The sequence below is a fragment of the Eumetopias jubatus genome, unplaced genomic scaffold, assembly GCF_037043125.1.
Source record: "Eumetopias jubatus isolate StellerSeaLion01/CBP00866 unplaced genomic scaffold, mEumJub1_p1.0 scaffold_11, whole genome shotgun sequence".
In the NCBI taxonomy this organism is placed as follows: Eukaryota; Metazoa; Chordata; class Mammalia; order Carnivora; family Otariidae; genus Eumetopias; species Eumetopias jubatus.
Genome location: NW_028274817.1, coordinates 25,238,753 through 25,260,268, shown reverse-complemented (window position 1 = coordinate 25,260,268; position 21,516 = coordinate 25,238,753). Strand labels below are relative to the sequence as shown.

At 35.4% G+C, this 21,516-nt stretch overlaps 1 protein-coding gene across 4 annotated transcripts in view; it reads left to right on the top strand.

Moving 5' to 3' along the window:
* Positions 1–21,516, top strand: part of STAG2 (STAG2 cohesin complex component) — a 129,512-nt gene that overhangs the window by 59,645 nt on the left and 48,351 nt on the right. For all 4 annotated transcript variants that reach the window (XM_028122696.2, XM_088028655.1, XM_028122697.2 and 1 more), the window contains exons 5-10: positions 7,454–7,550; positions 11,531–11,607; positions 15,236–15,440; positions 17,660–17,811; positions 20,047–20,120; positions 21,236–21,359. In XM_028122696.2, coding sequence (XP_027978497.1) covers positions 7,454–7,550; positions 11,531–11,607; positions 15,236–15,440; positions 17,660–17,811; positions 20,047–20,120; positions 21,236–21,359 — 729 coding nt within the window. The remainder of the gene's footprint in view (positions 1–7,453; positions 7,551–11,530; positions 11,608–15,235; positions 15,441–17,659; positions 17,812–20,046; positions 20,121–21,235; positions 21,360–21,516) is intronic.

The window sequence follows — 21,516 nt, the reverse complement described above, 5'->3', positions numbered from 1 at the left end:
ACCCTTAAAAGTGGAATGTCCACCGTATCTCTCCATTGATTTCCCTGAATGGACTCTTTACCTCCAATTTGTTTTGTGTACTCCCACCTGTGTTATCTTGTGTAATAAGAAATTTGATCAAGGAAGTCTCCTGTTTACGAGCTTCCAACAGTTCTTCGTTATCTAAAAGTTCCAGCCCAGATTTTTTTTTATGGTGTGCTTCCTATTTCCCGCCACAGTATGTACTCTGCCTCAGCCCCACCCTCCACCCCCCCACCTTTCTTTTTGTTTTTCCCTTTGCCTGGAATAGTCTTTTTTCCTTCTTTCCATGTCACATAAGATTGACTTAAATCACATGTCACTCTTTTGAGAAGCATTCTTGGGCTCTGTCTCTTTCTCCCCTTGAATATATTTCTTACTCTTCTCTTTCCATTATAGCACTTAATATATTGTATTATTGGTATGCATATGTCTGAATTTGCTTCTAGATCACTAATTTCTTGATCAGGGACTGTGTATTATTCATTTTTTTGTATCCCAGGATGTACCTATTTCAGTAATTTATAGGTGAGAATAAGTATTAAGACTGGCTGTTGGTTTTAAAATAGTTATTATATATTAAGAAAGGAGGGATCTGGGACACCTGGGTGGCTCAGTTGGTTAAGCGTCTGCCTTTGGCTCAGGTCATGATTCCAGGGTCCTGGGATCGAGTCTTGCATGAGGCTCCCTGCTCAGCGGGGAGTCTGCTGCTTCCTCTCCCTGCCACTCCCCCTGCTTGTGCTCTCTCCCTCTCTGACAAATAAATAAATAAAATCTTTAAAAAAATCAGTCTTTAAAAGAAAAATAAAGGAGGGATCATATGTGTATATGCCCCTAGTTTTATTAGATAATATATGTTCAATTTTATTGGATAAATTCTTAGCTTACTATTTGATGATGAAAGTTTTAAAATATTTTAACGTGTTAGCTTGTATTATTTTTATTATAGCAGCCTTGTATTCCTAGTACAAATTCTATTTGATCTTTCTGAATAAGTTTTTAATGTGATGTGATCTTTTTTGGTAAGATTTCATTAAATATTTTTGTATCTTTATTGATGAAATAGCCCTTCTTCCAGGTATCTGTTGCTGTATAACAAATCACTCCAAGGTTAGTGATGTAAAGGAACAGTCATTTTACTAGGCTTAATGATTCTCTTGGTCTAGAATTCATACAGAACTAAATAGGGATAAAATTGTCTGTGCTCCCATTTATCATGGTTGGAGCCTTACCTGAGACAGCTTTAATGCTCAGAGGTTACATAAACAGTGAAGGACTATACTTCCGTGGAGGCTTCTTTATTCATGTTTGGTGCCTAGTCTGGAGTGACTTGAAGGCTGGGCACAGCTGGAACTGTTACCTGGAGTACCTACAAATGGTTCTTTCATGTGGCTTGGATTTCTTATAGTATGGCTTCTGGGTTTGGAGAGTGTCCTGAGCAGGAGTGTCTAGTTCTCTAGTGCTCCAAGAACCCAGTGCAGAAGTTGAATGGTGTTCAATGAGTTAATCTTGGAAGCATCATTTTACTGCCTTCAGTCCTAGATAAGGGAATAGACCCCACTTCTTACTGAAGAGCAATGTCAAACATTTTGGGCCATGTTTTAAAACTGATATTTATTACCTATATCATATTTGGGAATAATCTTAAACATGTTTCTTTTATAAATTGATTTAAGTTTACATACATAAGCTGTTGTAAAATATAGAAAAGGACTGAAATCTAGAAATTAGGTAAAATTTTAGAAGATCTCTATTCAATCTCTTTGAGCCAGGTAATTCTTAGGTAGTATATCCTTTTTATTTTCTTTAATTTGTAATGACACTACCTTTTCTGTACATCAAATTGCATATATTTCATTTAGTTTATACCCAGGTTTTGTATTTATTTGTATGTATGTTAAACATTTTTCCTTCCTGACACTTACTTAACAAGGATTTATTTATTTATTTATTAGAGAAAGAGTGCATGTGCGTGCAACAATGGGAGAGGCAGAGGAAAAGAATCTTAAGCAGACTCCCCGCTGAGTGTGGAGCCCAACTCTGGGCTCCATCTCAGGACCGGAGATCATGACCTGAACTGAAATCAAGAGTGGGATGCTCAACCAACTTGAGCTACCTAGGCGCCCCTGTCATCCTAAGTTTTAAAACTTGATTTATTTAAAAATAGTTTTCATCTGCTGTTTGGTTTCTTCTTCTATCCCCCAAAGAATAACGTCCTGCTTTTTTAAAAAATTTTTTTACCTTTGTCCTATTTAAAAAAACTACTATGTTGAAACATACTTCATATACCACAGAATTCACCCTTTAAACTGTAAATTCAGTGGTGTTTAGTATATTCATAGAGTTGTGTAGCCATTACCACAGTGTAATTTTAAAATATTTTTCAATACTCCAGAAGGAAATTTTGTGCCTGTTAGCAGTCACTTTCTCTTCACCTGTCCCACGTCTAGGCTACCACTAATGTACTTTTTATAAATTTGCCTATTCTGGACATTTCGTATATATGATTTATTCAAAAATGGTCCTTTTTGAGTGGTTTCTCTGACTTAGCATGATGTTTTCAAGGCTTATCCATATTGTGGTATGTTTTATAATCTCATTCTTTTTTATTGCCAAATAATACTCCATTTTGTTTATTCATTCATGTTTTGATGCACATTTGGTTTGTTTCTACTTTTTGGCTATTGTGAATAATGCTGTTATAAGTATTCTCGTACAAGTTTTTTTTTTTAGCATTTCTCCTGGGTATTACATACCTAGGAGTTGAGTTGCAGGATCATATGGTAACTGTTTAATCTTTTTTTTTTTTTAAAGATTTTATTTATTTACTTGAGAGAGAGGGAGAGAGCGCAAGCAGGGGGAGCAGGCTCCCCACTGAGCAGGGTGCCCAGTGTGGGGCTCAATCCCAGGATCACAGGACCATGACCTGAGCTGAATGTAGATGCTTAAGCGACTGAGCCAGCCAGTTGTCTTGAGTGGTATCTTTTGATTTCTATTTCCTTGGTGGCCAGTTACATTGAGTATCTTTTGATGAGATAATGGCCGTTTGTATGTCTTCTATATAGAGCTATATTCAGAATCTTTGTCTATATTTTTAATTAGATTATTTGGCTTTTAAAAATTATTGAATTGCAAGAGTTCTTTATATAGGCATACCTCAGGGATATTTGTGGGTTGGGTTCTAGACCACTGCAGTAAAGCAAATACCACAATAAAGCAAGTCAGATGAAGTTTTTTGGTATCCCAGTGCCTATAAAAGTTATGTTTACACTATTACTGTAGTCTGTTAAATGTGCAGCAGCATTATGTCTAAACTGTATATACCTTAATTAAAAAATGCTTTATTGCTAAAAGAATTCTAACCATTATCTGAGCTTACAGTGAGTTGTAATCTTTTTGCTGGTAGAGGATCTTGCCTCAGTGTGGATGGCTGCTGACTGATCGAGGTGGTTTCCTGAAGGTTTGGGTGGCAATGGCAATTTCTTAGAATAAGACAACAGTGAAGTTTGCCACATTGATAGATTTCTTTTCACAAATGGTTTCTTTGTAGTATGTGATACTGTTTGATAGCATTTTACCCACAGTAGAACTTCTTTCAAAATTGAAGTCAATCTTCTCTAACCCTGCTGCTATTTTATCATCTAAGTTGATGTAATATTCTAAATCCTTTGTTGTCATTTCATCAGTCTTCACAGCATCTTCACCTGGAGTAGATTCCACCTCAGGAATCACTTTCTTTGATCACCCATAAGAAGTAGTTCCTCATCTGTTAAGAGTTTATTATGAGATTTCAGCAATTTAGTCACATCTTTAGGCTCCATTTCTTTCTTTTTTTTTTTTAAGAAAGATTTTATTTATTTATTTGACGGAGAGAGCAAATCAGGGCTGCTGCAGGCAGAGGGAGAGGGAAAGGGAGAAGCAGGCTCCCTGCTGAGCAGAGAGACTGACGTGGGGCTTGATCCCAGAAGCCTGGGATCATGACCCAAGCCGAAGGCAGATGCTTAACCAACTGAGCCACCGAGGCGTCCCTAAGTCTCAATTTATAATTGTAGTTCTTTTGCTATTTTCTACCACATCTGCAGTGAAATTTCTACCACATCTGCTGAAAGTCGTGAAGCCCTCAAAGTCATCTATGAGGGTTACAATCAACTTCTTCTAAAGTCCTGTTAATGTTGATAGTTTGACTTCTTACCATGGATCCCGGATGTTCTAAATGACATCTAGAATGATGGAATCATTCGCAGAAGGTTTTCAATTGACTTTGCCCATATCCATCAGAGGAATCACCATGTATGGCAGCTATATATAGCCTTGCGAAAATGTATTTCTTAAATAAGAAGACTTGAAGTTTCAAAGTACTCCTTTAACCATGGGCTGTAGTATGGATTTTTTGTTAGTAGGCATGAAAACAACATGAATGTCATTGTACATCTCCATCGGAGCTCTTGAGTGACCAGGTGCATTGTCAATATAACAGGAATATTTTGAGAGGAATCTTTTTCTTCTGAGTAGTGGGTTTGAAAGTGGGCTTCAAGTATTCAGTAAACCATGTTGTAAACAGATAGGCTATTATCCAGTCTTTGTTGTTCCATTTGTAGAGCATAGGCAGAGTAGATTCAGCATAATTCTTAAGGGCCCTAGGATTTTTGTAATGGTAAATGAGCCCTGGCTTCAATTTAAAGTAATCAGTTGCATTAGTCCCTGACAAGAGAGTCAGTCTGTTCTTTGAAGCTTTGAAGACAGGAATTGACTTCTCTCTAGCTATCAAAGTCATAGAAGCTATCAAAGTCATAGATGCCATCTACTTCCAATATAAGCTATTTTGTCTACATTGGAAATTTACTGTTGTGTAGCCACCCTGGTTAATTATCTTAGCTAGTTTTCTGGATAACTTACTGCAGCTTCTGTATCAGCATTTACTACTATTTCACTTTGCACTTTGATGTGAAGGAGACACCTTATTTCCTTAAGCTTCATGAACCAACCTCTGCTAGCTTCAAGTTTTCCTTCTGCATTTTCATCATCTCTCCCAGCCTTCAAAGAATTGGAGAGTTGGAGCCTTGCTCTGGATTAGGCTTTGGCTTCAGACAGTGTTGTGGCTGGTTTGATCTTTTATCCATACCTCTGAAACATCTCCATATCAGCAATAAGGCTGTTTCACTTCATTATCATCATATGTTCACTGAACAACTCTTTATTTTATGCAGGAATTTTTCCTTTGCATTTATAACTTGGCTGTTTGCCTCAAGAGGCTTATCTTTTGGCCTATCTCGGCTTTCGACATGCCTTCCTCAGTAAGCTTAATCATTTCTAGCTTTTGATTTAAAGTGAGAAATATGCAGCTCTTCCTTTCACTTAAACACTTGGAGGTCATTGTAGGGTTATTAATTGGCCTAATTTTAATATTGTGTCTCAGGGAATAGGGAGGTTTGAGGAGAGGGAGAGAGATGGGGGAATCAGAACACACACTACATTTATTAAGCTTGCTGTCTTTTATGGGCAGGATTCATGGTGCCCCAAAACAAGTACAATAGTGACATCAAAGATCTCTGATCCCAGATTACCATTAATAAATATAATAATAATGAAAAAGTTTAAAATGTTGAGAGAATTATCAAACTGTGACAGAGACACAAAGTAAGCACCTGCCGCTGAAAAAATGGCTCAGACTTGCTTGACACAGGGTTGCCACAAACCTTTGGCTTGTAACACACGCACACAGTATCTGTGAAGCGCAGTAAAACGATATGCCTCTATATTTTGAGCACAAGTGCCTTATCAGATACACGATTTGCAAATGTTTTCTCTTATTCTGTGGGTTGTTTTTCTTATCTTTAATGAAGTCTTTTGAAACAAAACTTTTGTGATTAAGTGAAAGTCATTTTTTTTGTCTTGTTCCTTTAGTCTAATATCTAAGAATACATTGCTTAACATATGGTTATGAAGATTTAGTTACGTGTTTTATAGTTTTAGCTCTTATATTTCAGTCTTTGATCCATTTTAAGTATTGTGTATGATATGAGATGGGGTCCAACTTCAGTCTTTTTAATTTTTAGAAAGACTTCTTTATTTGAGAGAGAGAGAGAACAAGTGGGAGGGAGGGGTAGAGGGAGAGGGCGAGAGAGAATCTTAAGTAGGCTTCACACCCAGCGTGGAGCCCATTGCAGGGCTTGATCTCACAATCCTGTGATCGTAACCTGAGCTGAAATCGAGAGTCAGACACTTAACCGACTGAACCATCCAGGCACTCCCAACTTCATTCTTTTTTTTTTTTTTTTAAGATTTTATTTATTTGAGAGAGAGCGAGTGAACAAACACATGAAGGGGGAGCGGCAGAGGGAGAGGGAGAAGGAGACTCCCTCCTGAGCAGGGAGCCCCAAGCGGCTGGATCCCAGGACCCTGGGATCATGACCTGAGCTGAAGGCAGATGCTCAACCGACTGAGCCACCCAGGCACCCTCCCAACTTCATTCTTTTGCATGCAGATAGCCAGTTGTCCCAGCACCATTTGTTGAAAAGACTAGTCTTACTTCATTGAATTTTCTTGGCATCCTTGTCAAAAATCAAGTAACTATCAATATGAGAGTTTATTTTTGATTTGCATTTTTATTCCATTTATGTACATTTTTGTCCTTAAGCCAGTACTGTCTTGATTACTGTAGCTTTGTAGTAAGTTTTGAAATAATGAAGTGTGAGCCCTCCAACTTTGTGTATCTTTTTCAAGATTGTTTTGATTATTCTAGATCTCTTGCATTACCATAAGGATTTTAGGATCAGCTTTCCAGTTTCTGCTAGGAAGCCAGCTGGATTTTCAGTAGGGATTTCATTGACTCTGTAGATCTATTTGGAGAGTATTGTCATCTAACAGTATTAAGTCTACTGATCCATGAACTGTCCTACTTATTATTATGTTTATTTAGCCATTAATTTACTTTTGTTATTAACATGGGACTAGTAATGCTCACTGTTGAAAAAAATTTCATTCTGCATTTTCTCATTGACTCAGCCATTTCCATCTTTTAGAAAGATTTTTGTTTTCATTCCATTGCAGTGTTAATATTTGTTATTTGTATTTAGTACACTATTTTAGTCAAAAGAAATATGGGTGTGATTTTTAATATCTTCTAGGATATCCTTAATGTCACTAAGAAATAAGTAATTACACTTTATAGAGTTGGGTCCCATAGTTTTCAGATTCCTTTTAATGCAAAATGAACAGAAGACTGATCATCATTATGTGTTACCAGGTTATTATTTTACTGAATTTGGTTCTCTTTTATTGTTAAAATTTAACTTTAAATTTTAGTATACAAGTATATGTATATTTAATTTGAAGTAATGTGATACCACTTAATGTTGAAACTTAATAACTTTAATCAGACTTAATTCTTAGAACATTAGCAAAAGCTAATGGTTTTTTTTCTTCTCTGCTGTAGTCGGTGGTAGATGATTGGATAGAATCATACAAGCATGACCGAGATATAGCACTTCTTGACCTCATCAACTTTTTTATTCAGTGTTCAGGCTGTAAAGGTAAGATACATTTATTTTTGAAAGCAGAATGTTCTCAAATGGTCTCTTTGTTCCACCTAAATATAAACACTTTTCAGGAAGAATAATGCCAAGATACGGAATTGTTTGCATTATAATCATACAGAATGTATAAGGAAAAAGGAACGAAGAACAAAGTAAGAAAGAAACTCTGTTGAGACAGTTGTATTCATGTGTGAAAATTAAAAACTTGGCAGTTTATAATTGTTATATTACTTTTATTAGATACATTTCCCGTTTTGAGCATCTGGTTTTAGGAACAAAGAAATGGATTAAGAAGGGAGGAGGAAGATAGTGAAGAGATAACAGGTTCAAATGGCAGGGAATTATAAAGCGTAGGGAGTTTAAAAGTGCCATGAATAACAGTAAGTAAGTAACTAAGTGAGGTATTGGTGAAATTTCTAGTTTTTTCCCTAAAAAGTAGAGAAGTTTTGGAGTGGGGTCTTATTGGAAATGTTTTCACCTTATTTAAAAAGATTTTGAAGTAGGAGTGGGGAAAATAATAAAATACAGTAGTGTCTTCCCTGGGGCAAAAATATTTAGTGCAGACATTTGGCAGGGGGACAAAATTACGTAAGTTGGGGGGTGTCATACATTTTGATCTGGATCATTAAATGATTCAGACAAAATCATGGACAGGTTCTGATCTATTCTGTTTCTCCCTAATACTTGATCCATCCTTGAAACTTAAGAGGATGTCCAGGAAAATAAATGTTAGAAAGTTTCCCAAGAGTATTAACATTTTTTTTATGAAAGTGGCACCAAAAACATGGACATCAGAAGTCAGGAGGAGGGAAGTTAGCTTAAAAATAGATCTAAGAAGTTAAGATGCTAAAGAATGATACAAAGAAATCTGTAAAAAGAGTCCCAAGAAGCAATTTATTTATGTCTACTCCTTTAATTCTACAATAATACTTTAAAAATACTGTTATTGGAATTTGTGAAACAAGTAACATTTTTTAAATGAGTTTTTATTTTAATTTTTTTAACTTTGAAAGTGACATTTTATTGAAAATAAATTGAAAGAGTTACATTGCTTTCCATTACTTTTTCTCCCAAGTAGCATAGGATTAAAATCCTAATTCTTAAAATTATTCTGCTCAGTGTAAAATTTGGGTAATCTGACTGTATATAAAGATTTTCTTTCAGTTAGGTTTTTTAAAATTTTATTTTAATTCCAGTGTAGTTAACATATAGTGTTATTTTAGTTTCAGGTGTACAATATAGTGATTTAACAATTCCATATAAACAACATTTTATGAAATGATGCATTTTATTCGAGGTTGATCACAACATTCAGTGCAGCATGCATACTAGATATTCTGTATGTGAGGCTTGATAGACAAATACATTAACTTTTTGAGTCTGATCTGTGTAATGCCATTAATATGGTCAGTTTTGAGAAAAAAATTTTTTTTGAAAACTGTCTTTTTAGAAAGTTGCCTAGTTTACTTGACTTCTTAGCTAGAGGTAGCTGCAAATCAGTATAGAAAATTTGACCGACTCTGCTCAAAGGAAATGTAATAATGACAATATGGTGAATCAGATTAACACTTTAAAAAAAGAATATACTAGTATTATTTTTATTTTGTCTGTGTCCAGTCCATCTTTCTGGAGTAGAACAATCCAGGTACCTGTTTGTTGTATTATGTAATCAAGGACCATGTCCTTTCTCTTCAGATTCTGTGAAAGTGGGAGGTTGATTGCAGAACAACAGAACAGGTGCCAGAAATAACTTGATGAGTTGAAATTCTGACTTTTATCTTCAGTCTTCCCTGTTATACTGTAGTTTGGTCAGGTTTAGTTTCCTAGTTAGGCTTCTGAATTGTAGTTTTAAAAACAAGGCTATAGTCAGAGCATTTTCCCTTTATCAGATTCATTCCTTTTCTGGCACCATTCTGTTTTTTGAATCAGGAGCTTGCCAACTGAACCTTTGGATTATACTTTGTCATATACCAGATTGTCCAGATTTTTAAAAATTGAAGGTGTTGAAAACTTAACACTGTCATAATGTTTATTTTAGAATCAAGAAAATTCTGTAAAGCAGAATTTATCATCTAATCAAAGTTAAGGTCATTAAGTACTTTCAAAAACACTTAGAATTATTTTGATTGAATTCTTTTATAAACAAGTTGGAAACATCTTTATATGTACTGTACTTTAGCTTTTTTCTTTTGGACTCAGGATTGTCATTGTGAGCATCAGTTATTTTACTGTAGTTTGGCCTTCAGCAGCTATTGAGGTGTGGAGGGATATTTGACTCTACGCTGAATGGCTCCAGACTGCTTTGTGGTTGCTGAATCTGTGGCCAGTGTTTCCTTCTTTCTTTCCTGGTCATCTTGTCACTTTTCATTTTACCAGTTTTTAGCAGTCTCTTTTCATGTCTCCTACAATTTCAAGGCAGTGGGCTCACGCGTGGTGTCTTAATGGCACCTTCACACCTGCCCCAGGAGTTATAAACATGGAGTTTGTGACAGCTATTTTCTTCTGCTTATTTTTGGGTGTCTGGCTGTTATATGGTCTGAGATGAGAGAGGAGCTTTAGAAATGGACAGTTGTCAAAATGTATGCAGTATGTTTGCTTTGAGATTTATTGATATATACATACTTGGTAGAAATTATTTCAGGGATTGAATAACTTGTCCTTCTATAGCTTTGCCAAGTTTATAGCACCTGGGTGTAAAGTATAGGAAGGTTCTGAAGATATATCCATGACTTGATTAAAATTAAAAAACTCTTCAAAAAGTTTTTGAGAATGTTGCTTCTTTAGCAAGGGAAATGGTTTCTTCCAGATTTGTTAATATCTTAAAACAATCATGTAGTTCTTTTATTTTGTGGTAAGTAAGGGCTCTTCACAGCACCACTAGGAGTTGATCTTACTTGGGGGTGGCATCATGATGTACATGAATAATCTCAGACAAGGTAGTTAACTTCTCTTTGCTTTAGCCTTTACTTCCTCATCAGTAAAGCCAGGATTATAGCGCCTGCCTCATATTTATGGTATTCATAGTAATATGACTGGCAAGGAATAAGTAATCCAGCAATAGAAATACAGCTTTGAGAATCCAGTTTTTACATTTGTTCCTTTTTAAATAATCTGATACCCTATCAGTGGAAATTCATGTATCTCTTTTTCCTGCATTGTCTCCTTATAATTTTTTCTGTAAGTCCCTTTTCTGATATTTGATCTCTACCTGGCTAACTTTTACTTCTTGTAATGTGCGTCCTTTCTCCTCCCCTTTCCCATCTTCCTTTGAAATTCTAAATATCCTTAGCAGATTCCTTTTCTGTGAAACACCTGACTTAGCTAATTTTATTTATTTATTTATTTTGGTCTGACCTATGGCCTTTATTGGCCTTGTCATTCATTAGGGCTTTTCTTATGTACTGCCTTTAATAGTTTTTATTTTCCCTCCTTCCCCTCTCCCTCCCTTCCTTCTTCCTGTTCTTGTTATTCTTTATTTAAACTTCCAACTAGATTACAGATGGGCAGAAATTACCGTTTATGTTTATTTGAAGCCCTTTTAGAGGATAATTGGATGTAGTTGCTATGTATATAAAGTGAACTCTGCCTATCACTCTTTTTCTTATTATCTTCAGATTTATCCTTAAAGTTTTTAAGGATAAAACTGCACCCTGGGTGCTGCCTAACCCTTGATGACATGTATTATATTAAAAGGGGCTAAGCCAGTATACATATTGTAGGCAAGAGTTGATTAAGTCAGGTAGAAATGTGATGGGTATTAAGGAGGGCATGTACTGCATGGAGCACTGGGTGTTATACGAAAACAATGAATTGTGGATCAGTACAGCAAAAACTAATGATGTATGATGACTAACATAGTAAAATAAAATTTAAAAAAAATGTGATAGAGACTAAAAGTGTAAGAGATTGACTTAGAAGTTCTCTTTATTTTATTGTTTCTACAATGTATATTAACTTCTTACACTTGCAAATTTCAGGAGTTGTCACAGCAGAAATGTTTAGACATATGCAGAACTCTGAAATAATTCGAAAAATGACCGAAGAGTTTGATGAGGTAACTTATTACCCTAAATGTTTTGATAATTTTATGCATGTTGATCTTGGTTTAACCTTAAAAGTATTCTTAAATTCTGAGCATTAGTGTAAATGCATAACAGCTTTGGCATCACATTTAATCAAATGATAAGTGACCTTGGGCAAGTTGTCTTAGCATTGGTTTTATCATCTGTGAATAATACTCTCTGCTAATAATACTTTTTACATAAGCCTGTTGTGGATTTAATTCAGTAATGTTTGAAAAATTTCTTAGCATTTTACAGTGCCTGGTATATAATAAGAACTTAATAAATGGTAGCTATTATTATTGTCAAAAAATTAAAACTTCAAGAAAATAAAATTTAGTGCCTAAGAACATGTCTTGGAATATTGTTAAAGATAGCTTTGGTCAATATTTGGGGAACCAGGTAGCTTAGGCAAAGGACTGTAAAGTTGATCCTTGAATGGCATGTGAGGGTTGGGGATGCTGACCTCCTCTCTTCCCACATGGCCAAAAATATGCATTTAACTTTGGCTCCCCTCAACCTTAACTACTATAATAGCCTACTTACTCTTCACTAGAAGCTTTGCTGATAAACAGTTGAATAACAAACATTTTGTATGTTATATCTATTATATACTGTATTCTTAGAATAAAGTAAGCTAGAAAGAAGAAAATGTTATTAAGAAAATCATAAGGTCTCAGAAAATAAATTTACAGTACTGTAGGTATATTTATTGAAGAAAATCTGTGTATAAGTGCACCTGTACAGTTCAAACCCATGTTGTTTAAGGGTCCACTCTCTATATGTTATTATTTAAAATATCCTTTATGGGGGCATCTGGCTGGCTCAGTCAGTGGAGCATGCGACTCTTGATCTTGGGGTTGTGAGTTTGAGCCCCACGTTGGGTGGTTGGATGTAGAGATTACTTGAAAATAAAATCTTTTAAAAATATATCCTTTATATTTTGAGTATGAGTAATAACAATACAAATTAAAAAAGAGTGAATCCTTTATCACAGTGATGCCTTTGAAGTATTGTTACCAATAAAGACATTTAGATTTACTATATTGTAAGCTCCTTCAGGGCAGGGATTTTTGTTTTGTTCACAGCTGCATTCTAGCACCAGCAGTTTTACTCTTCAAAACTTGTCACTGAATTTTCAAGTAGAAAGTTTTTCTTGTCCCATTTGAGTTTTACTTGATCATTTTTTTCTTGCTTACTCTGATGAAGGAGCTTTCAACTATCATTCTAAAAGATAGACAAGAGTTGTTTAAAAGGCTTTGATGATCACTAAGTGTGCTATTAATCATTCTCCAAGTATTTGAGAGGTAATTATGAGTAATGGTATTATAGTAGTCCCCCCCTTATCCTCGGGGGATACATTCCAAGATCTCCGGTGGATGACTGAAACCACAAATAGTAGTACACCCTATATATTCTGTTTTTTTTCCTATGTATACATAACCTGTGATAAAGTTTAATTTATAAATTAGACATAGTAAGAGATTAACAATAATAAGACAGAACAATTATAACAGTCTACTGTAATAAAAATTATGTGAATGTAGTTTCTCTGTCAAAATATCTTCTGTACTCACCCTTGTGATGATGAGAGATGATAAAATACCTACATGATGAGATGAAATGAGGGGAATGACATAGGCCTTGTGACATAGTTTTAGGCTACTATTGACCTTCTTCTGATACTACCTTAGAAGGAGGATCATCCGCTCTCAGATGGAGGTTGACCCATGGGGTCACTAAGATGTGGAAAGTGAAACTATGGATAGAGGGCGGCAGGGGGTGGGGAACATGACTGCTTTATTTTAACATACTAATATTAAATGTTTTAGTGAGAACCTTCTTACTAAAAGGAAACAGCTATTTAAGAATCCTGAAATCTGATTTGAAAGTGTCCGCAAACCAAGTTGCTGACAATTAAGATGATGCATTTCAATGTAGTCACTAAATGATTCAGTCAGAGAGTATGGAGGAGAACCTTTGTGTAGAATATTAGGATCTTATTCTCAGATGAGAAATAAGAGTTCAGCTTCTATATAGCATGACTTAAAATTAAAAAAAAAATACTGCTCTAATGACAAAATAATAGGGGTGCCTGGCTGGCTTAGTTGGTAGAGCATGCAACTCTTTATCTCGGGGTCATGAGTTCAAGCCCATAGTGGGCATAGAGTTTATTTTATGTATTTAGTTTTTTAAAGATTTTATTTGAGAGAGAGCTCGAGCATGACAGGGGGAGGGGCACAGAGAGAGGGGAAGCAGACTCCCCACTGAGCCGGGAGCCCGACACAGGGATCAATCCCAGGACCCTGAGGTCATGATCTGAGCCAAAGGCAGACACATAACCGACTGAGCCACCCAGGCGCCCCTACTTACTTTAAAAAACGGGGTGGGGGGCACTGGGGGCTCGGTTAAGCATCTGCCTTCGGCTTCGGTCATAATTCCAGGGTCCTAGGATCGAGCCCCGCGTTGGGCTCCCTGCTCTGTGGGGAGCCTGCTTCTTTCCCTCCCTCTGCCACTCTGCCTGCTTGTGCTCGCTCTCTGTCAAATAAAATCTTAAATATACATACATACATGTATATATTATATACATACATATGTATATTACATATGTAATATGTAATACATATTATATTACATATGTATATGTGTGTGTGTGTGTGTGTGTGTGTGTGTGTATAGTGGTTTAAAAAATTGCCCAACTGTACTAATAAAATGATCTTAGTCTCTAGAATACTCTTCAAAGCAACTCTTGCTTTTCGAGGTTCTATGTAGTATTGCCCTGTGTTTTTATTTTTAAGGATTTGTTTTTTGAGGGAGGGATTTAATTAATTTATTTAGAGAGAGTGTGATTGGGGGGAGGGGGGGAGGGAGAGACTGTCAAGCAGACTCCCTTCTGAGTGCATAGCTTGACATGGGGCTCCATCCCACCTATGAGACAAAACCAAAGGTCAACCGACTAAGCCACCCAGGTGCCCCATTTAAGGATTTGTTTTTAATGATTTATGGAGATTCTCAGTGTAACTTCATTGGAGAATGCCCCATCTCTATGTAGAAGAATACTTAAGTACTAGTGTTTCCAGGCTATACTAGCTACATTTCCATTTCTTTTTTAAAATTGTGTCATTGTTTAAAAATAAAATTATGTCATTGTTTATGTCTGTTGACTATTTGATGTCCTTGAAGCTAATGAAAATATACATTATAATCTTTTGATTATTTATTAATCATACATCAAACTGGTTGAAAATATGATTTCATCATTTTGATCCATTTAAAAATATAACTGGTTTGATTTTGGTATGCTTTTGTTTTAAGGAGATTCAATAAGTATATCTTTGTTTATCAGTATAATGTTTTGCTTTGATGAGAGAAGCTTTTTATTTTTAACTTCGAGTAATTGGTATATATTTTTATTGGTTAAATTGAATTCATAATATCCATTTTGGTTTTAAAGAGCAGATGTGTTCAAAAGTAACTCCTACCTACTTTTAAGATTTATTGGAGAAGAAAGGTGGGGTAAAGGAGTCTTTTCAGCCTCTGCCTAGGGTATTTTATAAACAAGCGAAATTTTGTTAAATCATGTGTTTTAAGTGAAATTGCTGTTTAAAATTTTTGTTTTAGGATAGTGGAGACTATCCACTTACCATGGCTGGTCCTCAGTGGAAGAAGTTCAAATCCAGTTTTTGTGAATTCATTGGCGTATTAGTACGGCAGTGTCAATATAGTATCATATATGATGAGTACATGATGGACACGGTCATTTCACTTCTTACAGGATTGTCTGACTCACAAGTCAGAGCATTTCGACATACGAGCACCCTGGCAGGTCAGTATTTAGAAATTTTTTTTGTGTGTTTCCTTAGGTTAGAGATGAAAATGGTTTTCATTAAAAGAAATGATCATGACTCAGATTAATTTTACTTAACAAGAGTAACCACTAACAGAACACTCTGCCCGCTCTCCCGTGAATTACTGGGAATGCAATGATATTTTCAGTTTTGATTCTTTGAAGGTATACCATAGTTAGTATGTGGTGATTTTCTTGTGTTAAACCTATTTGATTACTATGCCACAGAAAGGGAAAAGAGGTGGATAGGAATGTGTTGAATTCTTTTTTTTTTTTTTTTTGGAATGTGTTGAATTCTTGAAAGATGTCTTATCAGGGAAGATACTGACAGCAAATTTGGGGAGACCGTTAAGTCATTTTGGATATGTAGTCCTAATGACCTTTATTTTGTCTGTGATGTGAGCTGTTCCTCCTGATGGTCCCTGTAGGATGATGATTACTCGTTACACCACAAAAGTTGATTTTTCTTAGGTTTCTGAGTAACTTTAGACTGAGCTAAATTCTTTGCTTTTTGAAATGAGTTATATATTTTATATATTTTAAGCCTCACGCAATTCTAGAACAGTGATTTTTGGTGTTGGTGTTTATAAAATCTTTTGGTTTCTCCTTTGTGGTAAAGGTAAAATTGTTGATACACTATTACTGAATATGTACTTTTTGGTTTGAGTTTGAAAAAATCAACTAGGCATTCATTGTTATTATAGTATTATAAGCCTTAATGGTAGAATTTATTGATTTACACAAAAATTTTTCATTCTCTAAGTGTGGGGATATTTTTTTCCTTTATTTTCCTAAAGAATTAAAGCTGTACTTTTGCTAAATCCTCCATTTTCAAAAAACAAAATGCAGGTAATCTGGGGGAAGGAGGTGGAGGAAAAAAAATGCAGGCAATCTTTCTATAGGATTTTTGTTTTTAGAATGGAAGTCACAAAATATGAATGTGATCTTGCTCTATGAACTTAGGTAGCATTTAATGTTACTTGGTGGCTAAAGTAAATTAAAATAAGTATGATGGCATAAGGTGTATAATTTTAGATCAGAATAACAAATTGGTTTGCTGAGGGAATGAAATAGCTCTGAAGAGAAAGTTGAGAATCCTTTTTAAAGAGACCCAATAGCCACAAAATGAGATTTAGTTTTGTGGTGTTCTCTTACACAATGAACCAGATCTGAGAAATAGTCTGAAGTAAACTAAAAAGGCATAAAATGGCGATATATTTCAATTAATAAGTTTTTTCTTTAAGATTTTATTTATTTATTTGACAGAGAGAAAGACCGCAAGAGAGGGAACACAAGCAGGGGGAGTGGGAGAGGGAGAGGGAGAAGCAGGCTTCCTGCGGAGCAGAGAGCCTGATGTGGGGCTCAATCCCAGGACCCTGGGATCATGACCCGAGCTGAAGGCAGACACTTAACGACTGAGCCACCCAGGCGCCCCCAATTAATAAGTTTTAAATCATAGACAGTCTTGTCTCAGGAGCAAGGGTTCAGTAACAGAAGGTGGGGGGAATCTGGAGGAAGTGTAATAAAATGCACTTTATTGAGTGGTATTTTTCTTTGTACTTTGACTTTTCATCTAGATCTGTTCTTCATAATTTCACCATTGTCTTTATGATGATATGTAATAGAGTAAAATTAAAGGAAATCAAATACCAATGAAACTAATTTTTACATATTGTAGTTTGATATGAAGCATTCAAGCTCCCGCTCCCTTTGGTAACGAAGATAGCTAAGTGACTGCCATAGGAACCAAAATTTACTGAGAAGGTGAATTATGACCTCTGAAAAAGATCATTGTAGGGGACACATTTTAGAATAGTGGGATTTGAGTGTAGTCTGAAGTCAGATCACCTAGTTTTGAATACTGGTTTAACTACTTAGGTGAACTGTGTAATCTCAGGGAAATTTCTTAATCTCCATGGACTTCAGTTTCCTCATGAATGAAATGGGGATAATACTTCACTTTAAGGGCTTTTGGGGAGGATTAGGAGATAATCCATGAAAAATACTTAACATAGGTAACTGACATGCAGTTAAGTATTCAGTACACATTAGCTGTCATTTATTGTCATTTGTAGCAGCTGTATTTTTCTGTTAGAAGCAGAACAGCCCATCTTGTCTTTAATTTCTCTTAATTTGATATTAAATTGTAAATTTTTACATCTGTGAGACTAATTACAAATTTTTCCATTTAAAAATAGCTATGAAGTTGATGACAGCTTTGGTGAATGTGGCACTAAATCTTAGCATTAATATGGATAATACACAAAGACAGTATGAGGCAGAACGGAATAAAATGATTGGAAAACGAGCCAATGAGAGGCTAGAACTCCTGCTACAGAAGCGGAAAGAGGTAAACTTTGTATTGAATATTTGAGCTGTTATCCATGACCAACTTTGATCATTAATTACGATATAATGTTGCTAGTTCATCAGATAAATTTTTTGGAAAGATTTAAATTTAAATAATATTTCAAGTTGTTTAAATGTCTAGTTTTGTTGACTGTCCATGCCAACAATACCTTTTGCTTATATTTTCTTTCTTTGTAGGCTAGGGTTAAGAGTTTAAGGCTTTCAGTAAGGTCCTAGGCCAGTCAGACAAGTTGTTTTAAGCCTTAGTATTATTCATGCCTGCTGTGAGAATGTCTGTCCTAACTTCCCTGAACTAGTTGTCAGGATGAATTCAAGTTTCAGTTATATGACATCACTTTGAAAAATAACTTAGAGGCTATTTATGGTTTCTAAATTGCTGCTTTTTTTGTGTGTGTGTGTGGTATAGGTGGCAGTTGATTAACATGGCTGATCACCAAATTTAACTTTGAATGAGGAAGATATTTTTCATTCTTAATGCTAAATATTTTTTTTTAAAGATTTTATTTATTTATTTGACAGAGAGACAGCGAGAGCAGGAACACAAGCAGGGGAGAGTGGGAGAGGGAGAAGCAGGCTTCCTGCAGAGCAGGGAGCCCGATGTGGGGCTCGATCCCAGGACCCTGGGATCATGACCTGAGCCGAAGGCAGACGCTTAACGACTGAGCCACCCAGGCGCCCTATGCTAAATATTTTTTAAGAGGGGGAGGGGCAGAGGGAGAGAGAATCTTTTTTATTTTTTTAATTTTGGGGGGGGGTTATTTTAAGCAAACGCCACACCCAGCATGGAGTCCAGTGCGGAGCTCCATCTCACAATCCTGAGATCACAACCTGAGCCGAAATCGAGAGTCGGAAGCTTAACCGACTCGGGCACGCCCTAAATATAATCTTCCAATGTTGTGTTTGTGATTTTAATTTCTTCTTCATTAGTGATAGAGTATTTTGCTGATATTGGCGATGTTTATTTCTAATAGGCAAAATCTGATGTTTCAGAAATGTTAGTAATACATTTGAGGTAATTTTTGCCATGGTAATCCAGAAATTACTACTTGATTTTGACATATTTGGGGTTGGTAGTAGCTGTAATTTTTAGTTGGTTATTTCTGAGATAGTAACTTTTTAAAATGCCGTGACTCAACAAAAGCCTAAAAATCTTGTCGATATTTCCCCCCTACCTAAATTCCTCATCTTTTTCATATAGTTTGAAATGAAGAATTGGCCTTTCTGCCTCTTAATTGTAATGATTAAATTTCATCAGATGATTTATTAGGTAAACATAATGCATGTCTTAGGCCTTGAAATTATGGCCCAATTCTTAGACCTAAATTTAAGACTGTGAGCGTTGAATGAGTGGATATAGGTAAGAGGATTTTGAGATTAAAATTCCTGTGCAAATAAAAGATATTGATACTTCTGGCTTAGGGTTAAGTTTTTTGACCACCTTGTACCTTTGACTATCTGTGCTAATGAATATAAGAAGTGCACGCCCTTGTTAGCATTATTTGGAAATGCAAGAATATATCCATGAAAAGAAAAAAATACATTTTACAAAAGTGCAGAACATAATAAAAGAGCTAATTGATACTTAGACTGGGAGAAAGGTATTTCTCCTAACTCTCAAACTCTGAAACAATTTTGTCTTAATTCTCAAACTCTGAATTGAAAATAATGGGAGTAGGTAAGTAAACCCAAGATTTTGAAATGTTTACTTGATTATTTAAGGTGAGCCTTGTTTCCTTCAAAAGAATTTAACAGGGTAACTTTCTACCAAATTATTTTACTCAAACCTCTTTTGTTCTTTGAGCAGACACTAGTTAGCATTACTTTTCTTTTTCAGATGATAATGACCAAGATAATGAAATATTATGCTTTTTTGATATGAACATATATGTTATATAATAGATGATATGTGTTGTAATAAATTAACAGATTTTTTATGTGCCTTTTTACAATGGAAATTTGTGAGCCTTAGAAAAGGGTAATCTGCCAGCTAAACATTAAAAGCCAAGTCAAATATTCCAGGTATCAAGGGACTTTAGCTACCTGACCTACAACAGCTGTTAATTTTTCTGTGTGGTGACTGTTGTCTAGTAGAATTAAAAATTAGATGTAATCACCAAAACACTGGAGAAACCTATATTTGTATTTGTAATGACTTTTAGATGTTATTTTGGTTGTATTTCATTACAATTGAAAAGAAATAATGTATTGTTTTCAGCTTCAGGAAAATCAAGACGAAATAGAAAATATGATGAATGCAATATTTAAGGGAGTGTTTGTACATAGATACCGGTAAGTCAGGACATATTTTCTATGTAAGTCTTAACTCTAGTCAGGTTTGGATATTTAGTGGTTTAGGCAGTATAAAGTAGTAGAAAGAGCATTGGAGTAAGATCAGTGTTAGAAGGTAAGGTCTTCCACTGATTGAGATATTCTAGTTAAGTTATTTAACTGCTCTGAAATTGATGTTTCCTCACTGAAAGATGGAGTAATGTGCTTGACTAGTACCTGCCCAGCAGATGGAGTCTACTTCTATGATTAGGAGTCAGGGTACAAAATACTTAATTGCTTTTGGATGTACTATGGTAGTAGAAACTATACATGATGGTTCAGGACTCTGTCATTTGCATGTCAGTGGGAAAATTTGGATAGATTTAAGTATTTTCTTTTACTATTTTGAATGAGCAGAGGAAAGAAGTAGGTAGTCTTATCACCATTTCTGCTGTAACCTGTTCTTTAAATGTTAGTGGTATTTTTATTCAACTTCTCCCTCACTTCCTCAACTTGGCAGTTATTGAATCACTTTCTTTGTAATGTCTCCTGGTCCATTCTTACCTTTTTGTTTCTGTTGTCACCATTATCTTAGTCTATTCCTCTGTCATTCTCATACCTAGAGATTATTGAAGTTTTCCTAAAACATTCTTTTGTTGTGTTATTCCTCTGCTCAAAAGCTTTCAGTGACTCACTAGTACCTACAGGATGAATTCAAAATAATTTAGTCTGACATTCAAATCCAAATGAAGCTTGGCCTCAGTGTTACATGTAACTAATTCTCTCCTGGAAAATTATTCTCTAACCAAATTAGTGTGCCTGCTGTCTTCTGAACACACCATGCCCAGCAGGTGTGAGCAGAGGCTGGGATATTTCATGGTATAAAAGGTGGGGGTCTCATTTTGTTTGTATTTTTATTTAATTTTAAATATTTATGTGATGAGAGTTATGCTTTGCCAGGTAGTCTGTAAACATTTAGGGGATCATGCTTCAGTTCTACTTTTAAATACCCAGTAATCTTTTAAGACAGTGGTATGTTCATACTAGGTGTGAAGTATTTGGCAGCTCTTGGATAAATCACAAATCCTGATGTTATAGTGGAACTAATATACATAATTTTTCCTTCCTCCACTCAGTGATGCAATAGCTGAAATTCGAGCTATTTGCATTGAAGAAATTGGTATTTGGATGAAAATGTATAGTGATGCCTTTCTAAATGACAGTTATTTAAAATATGTTGGCTGGACTATGCATGATAAGGTAAGATATACCCTTACAGAATGTTTATCTGTCTACACATAGGCATAGCTATCTAGAGCTCTCATTCATAATGAGTTATCTTTGTATAGGTATACCTGGGACTGCATTCCTATAGGCCTTTCTCCTTTATTCTTTTCTATCTGCTCCATGAAAACAT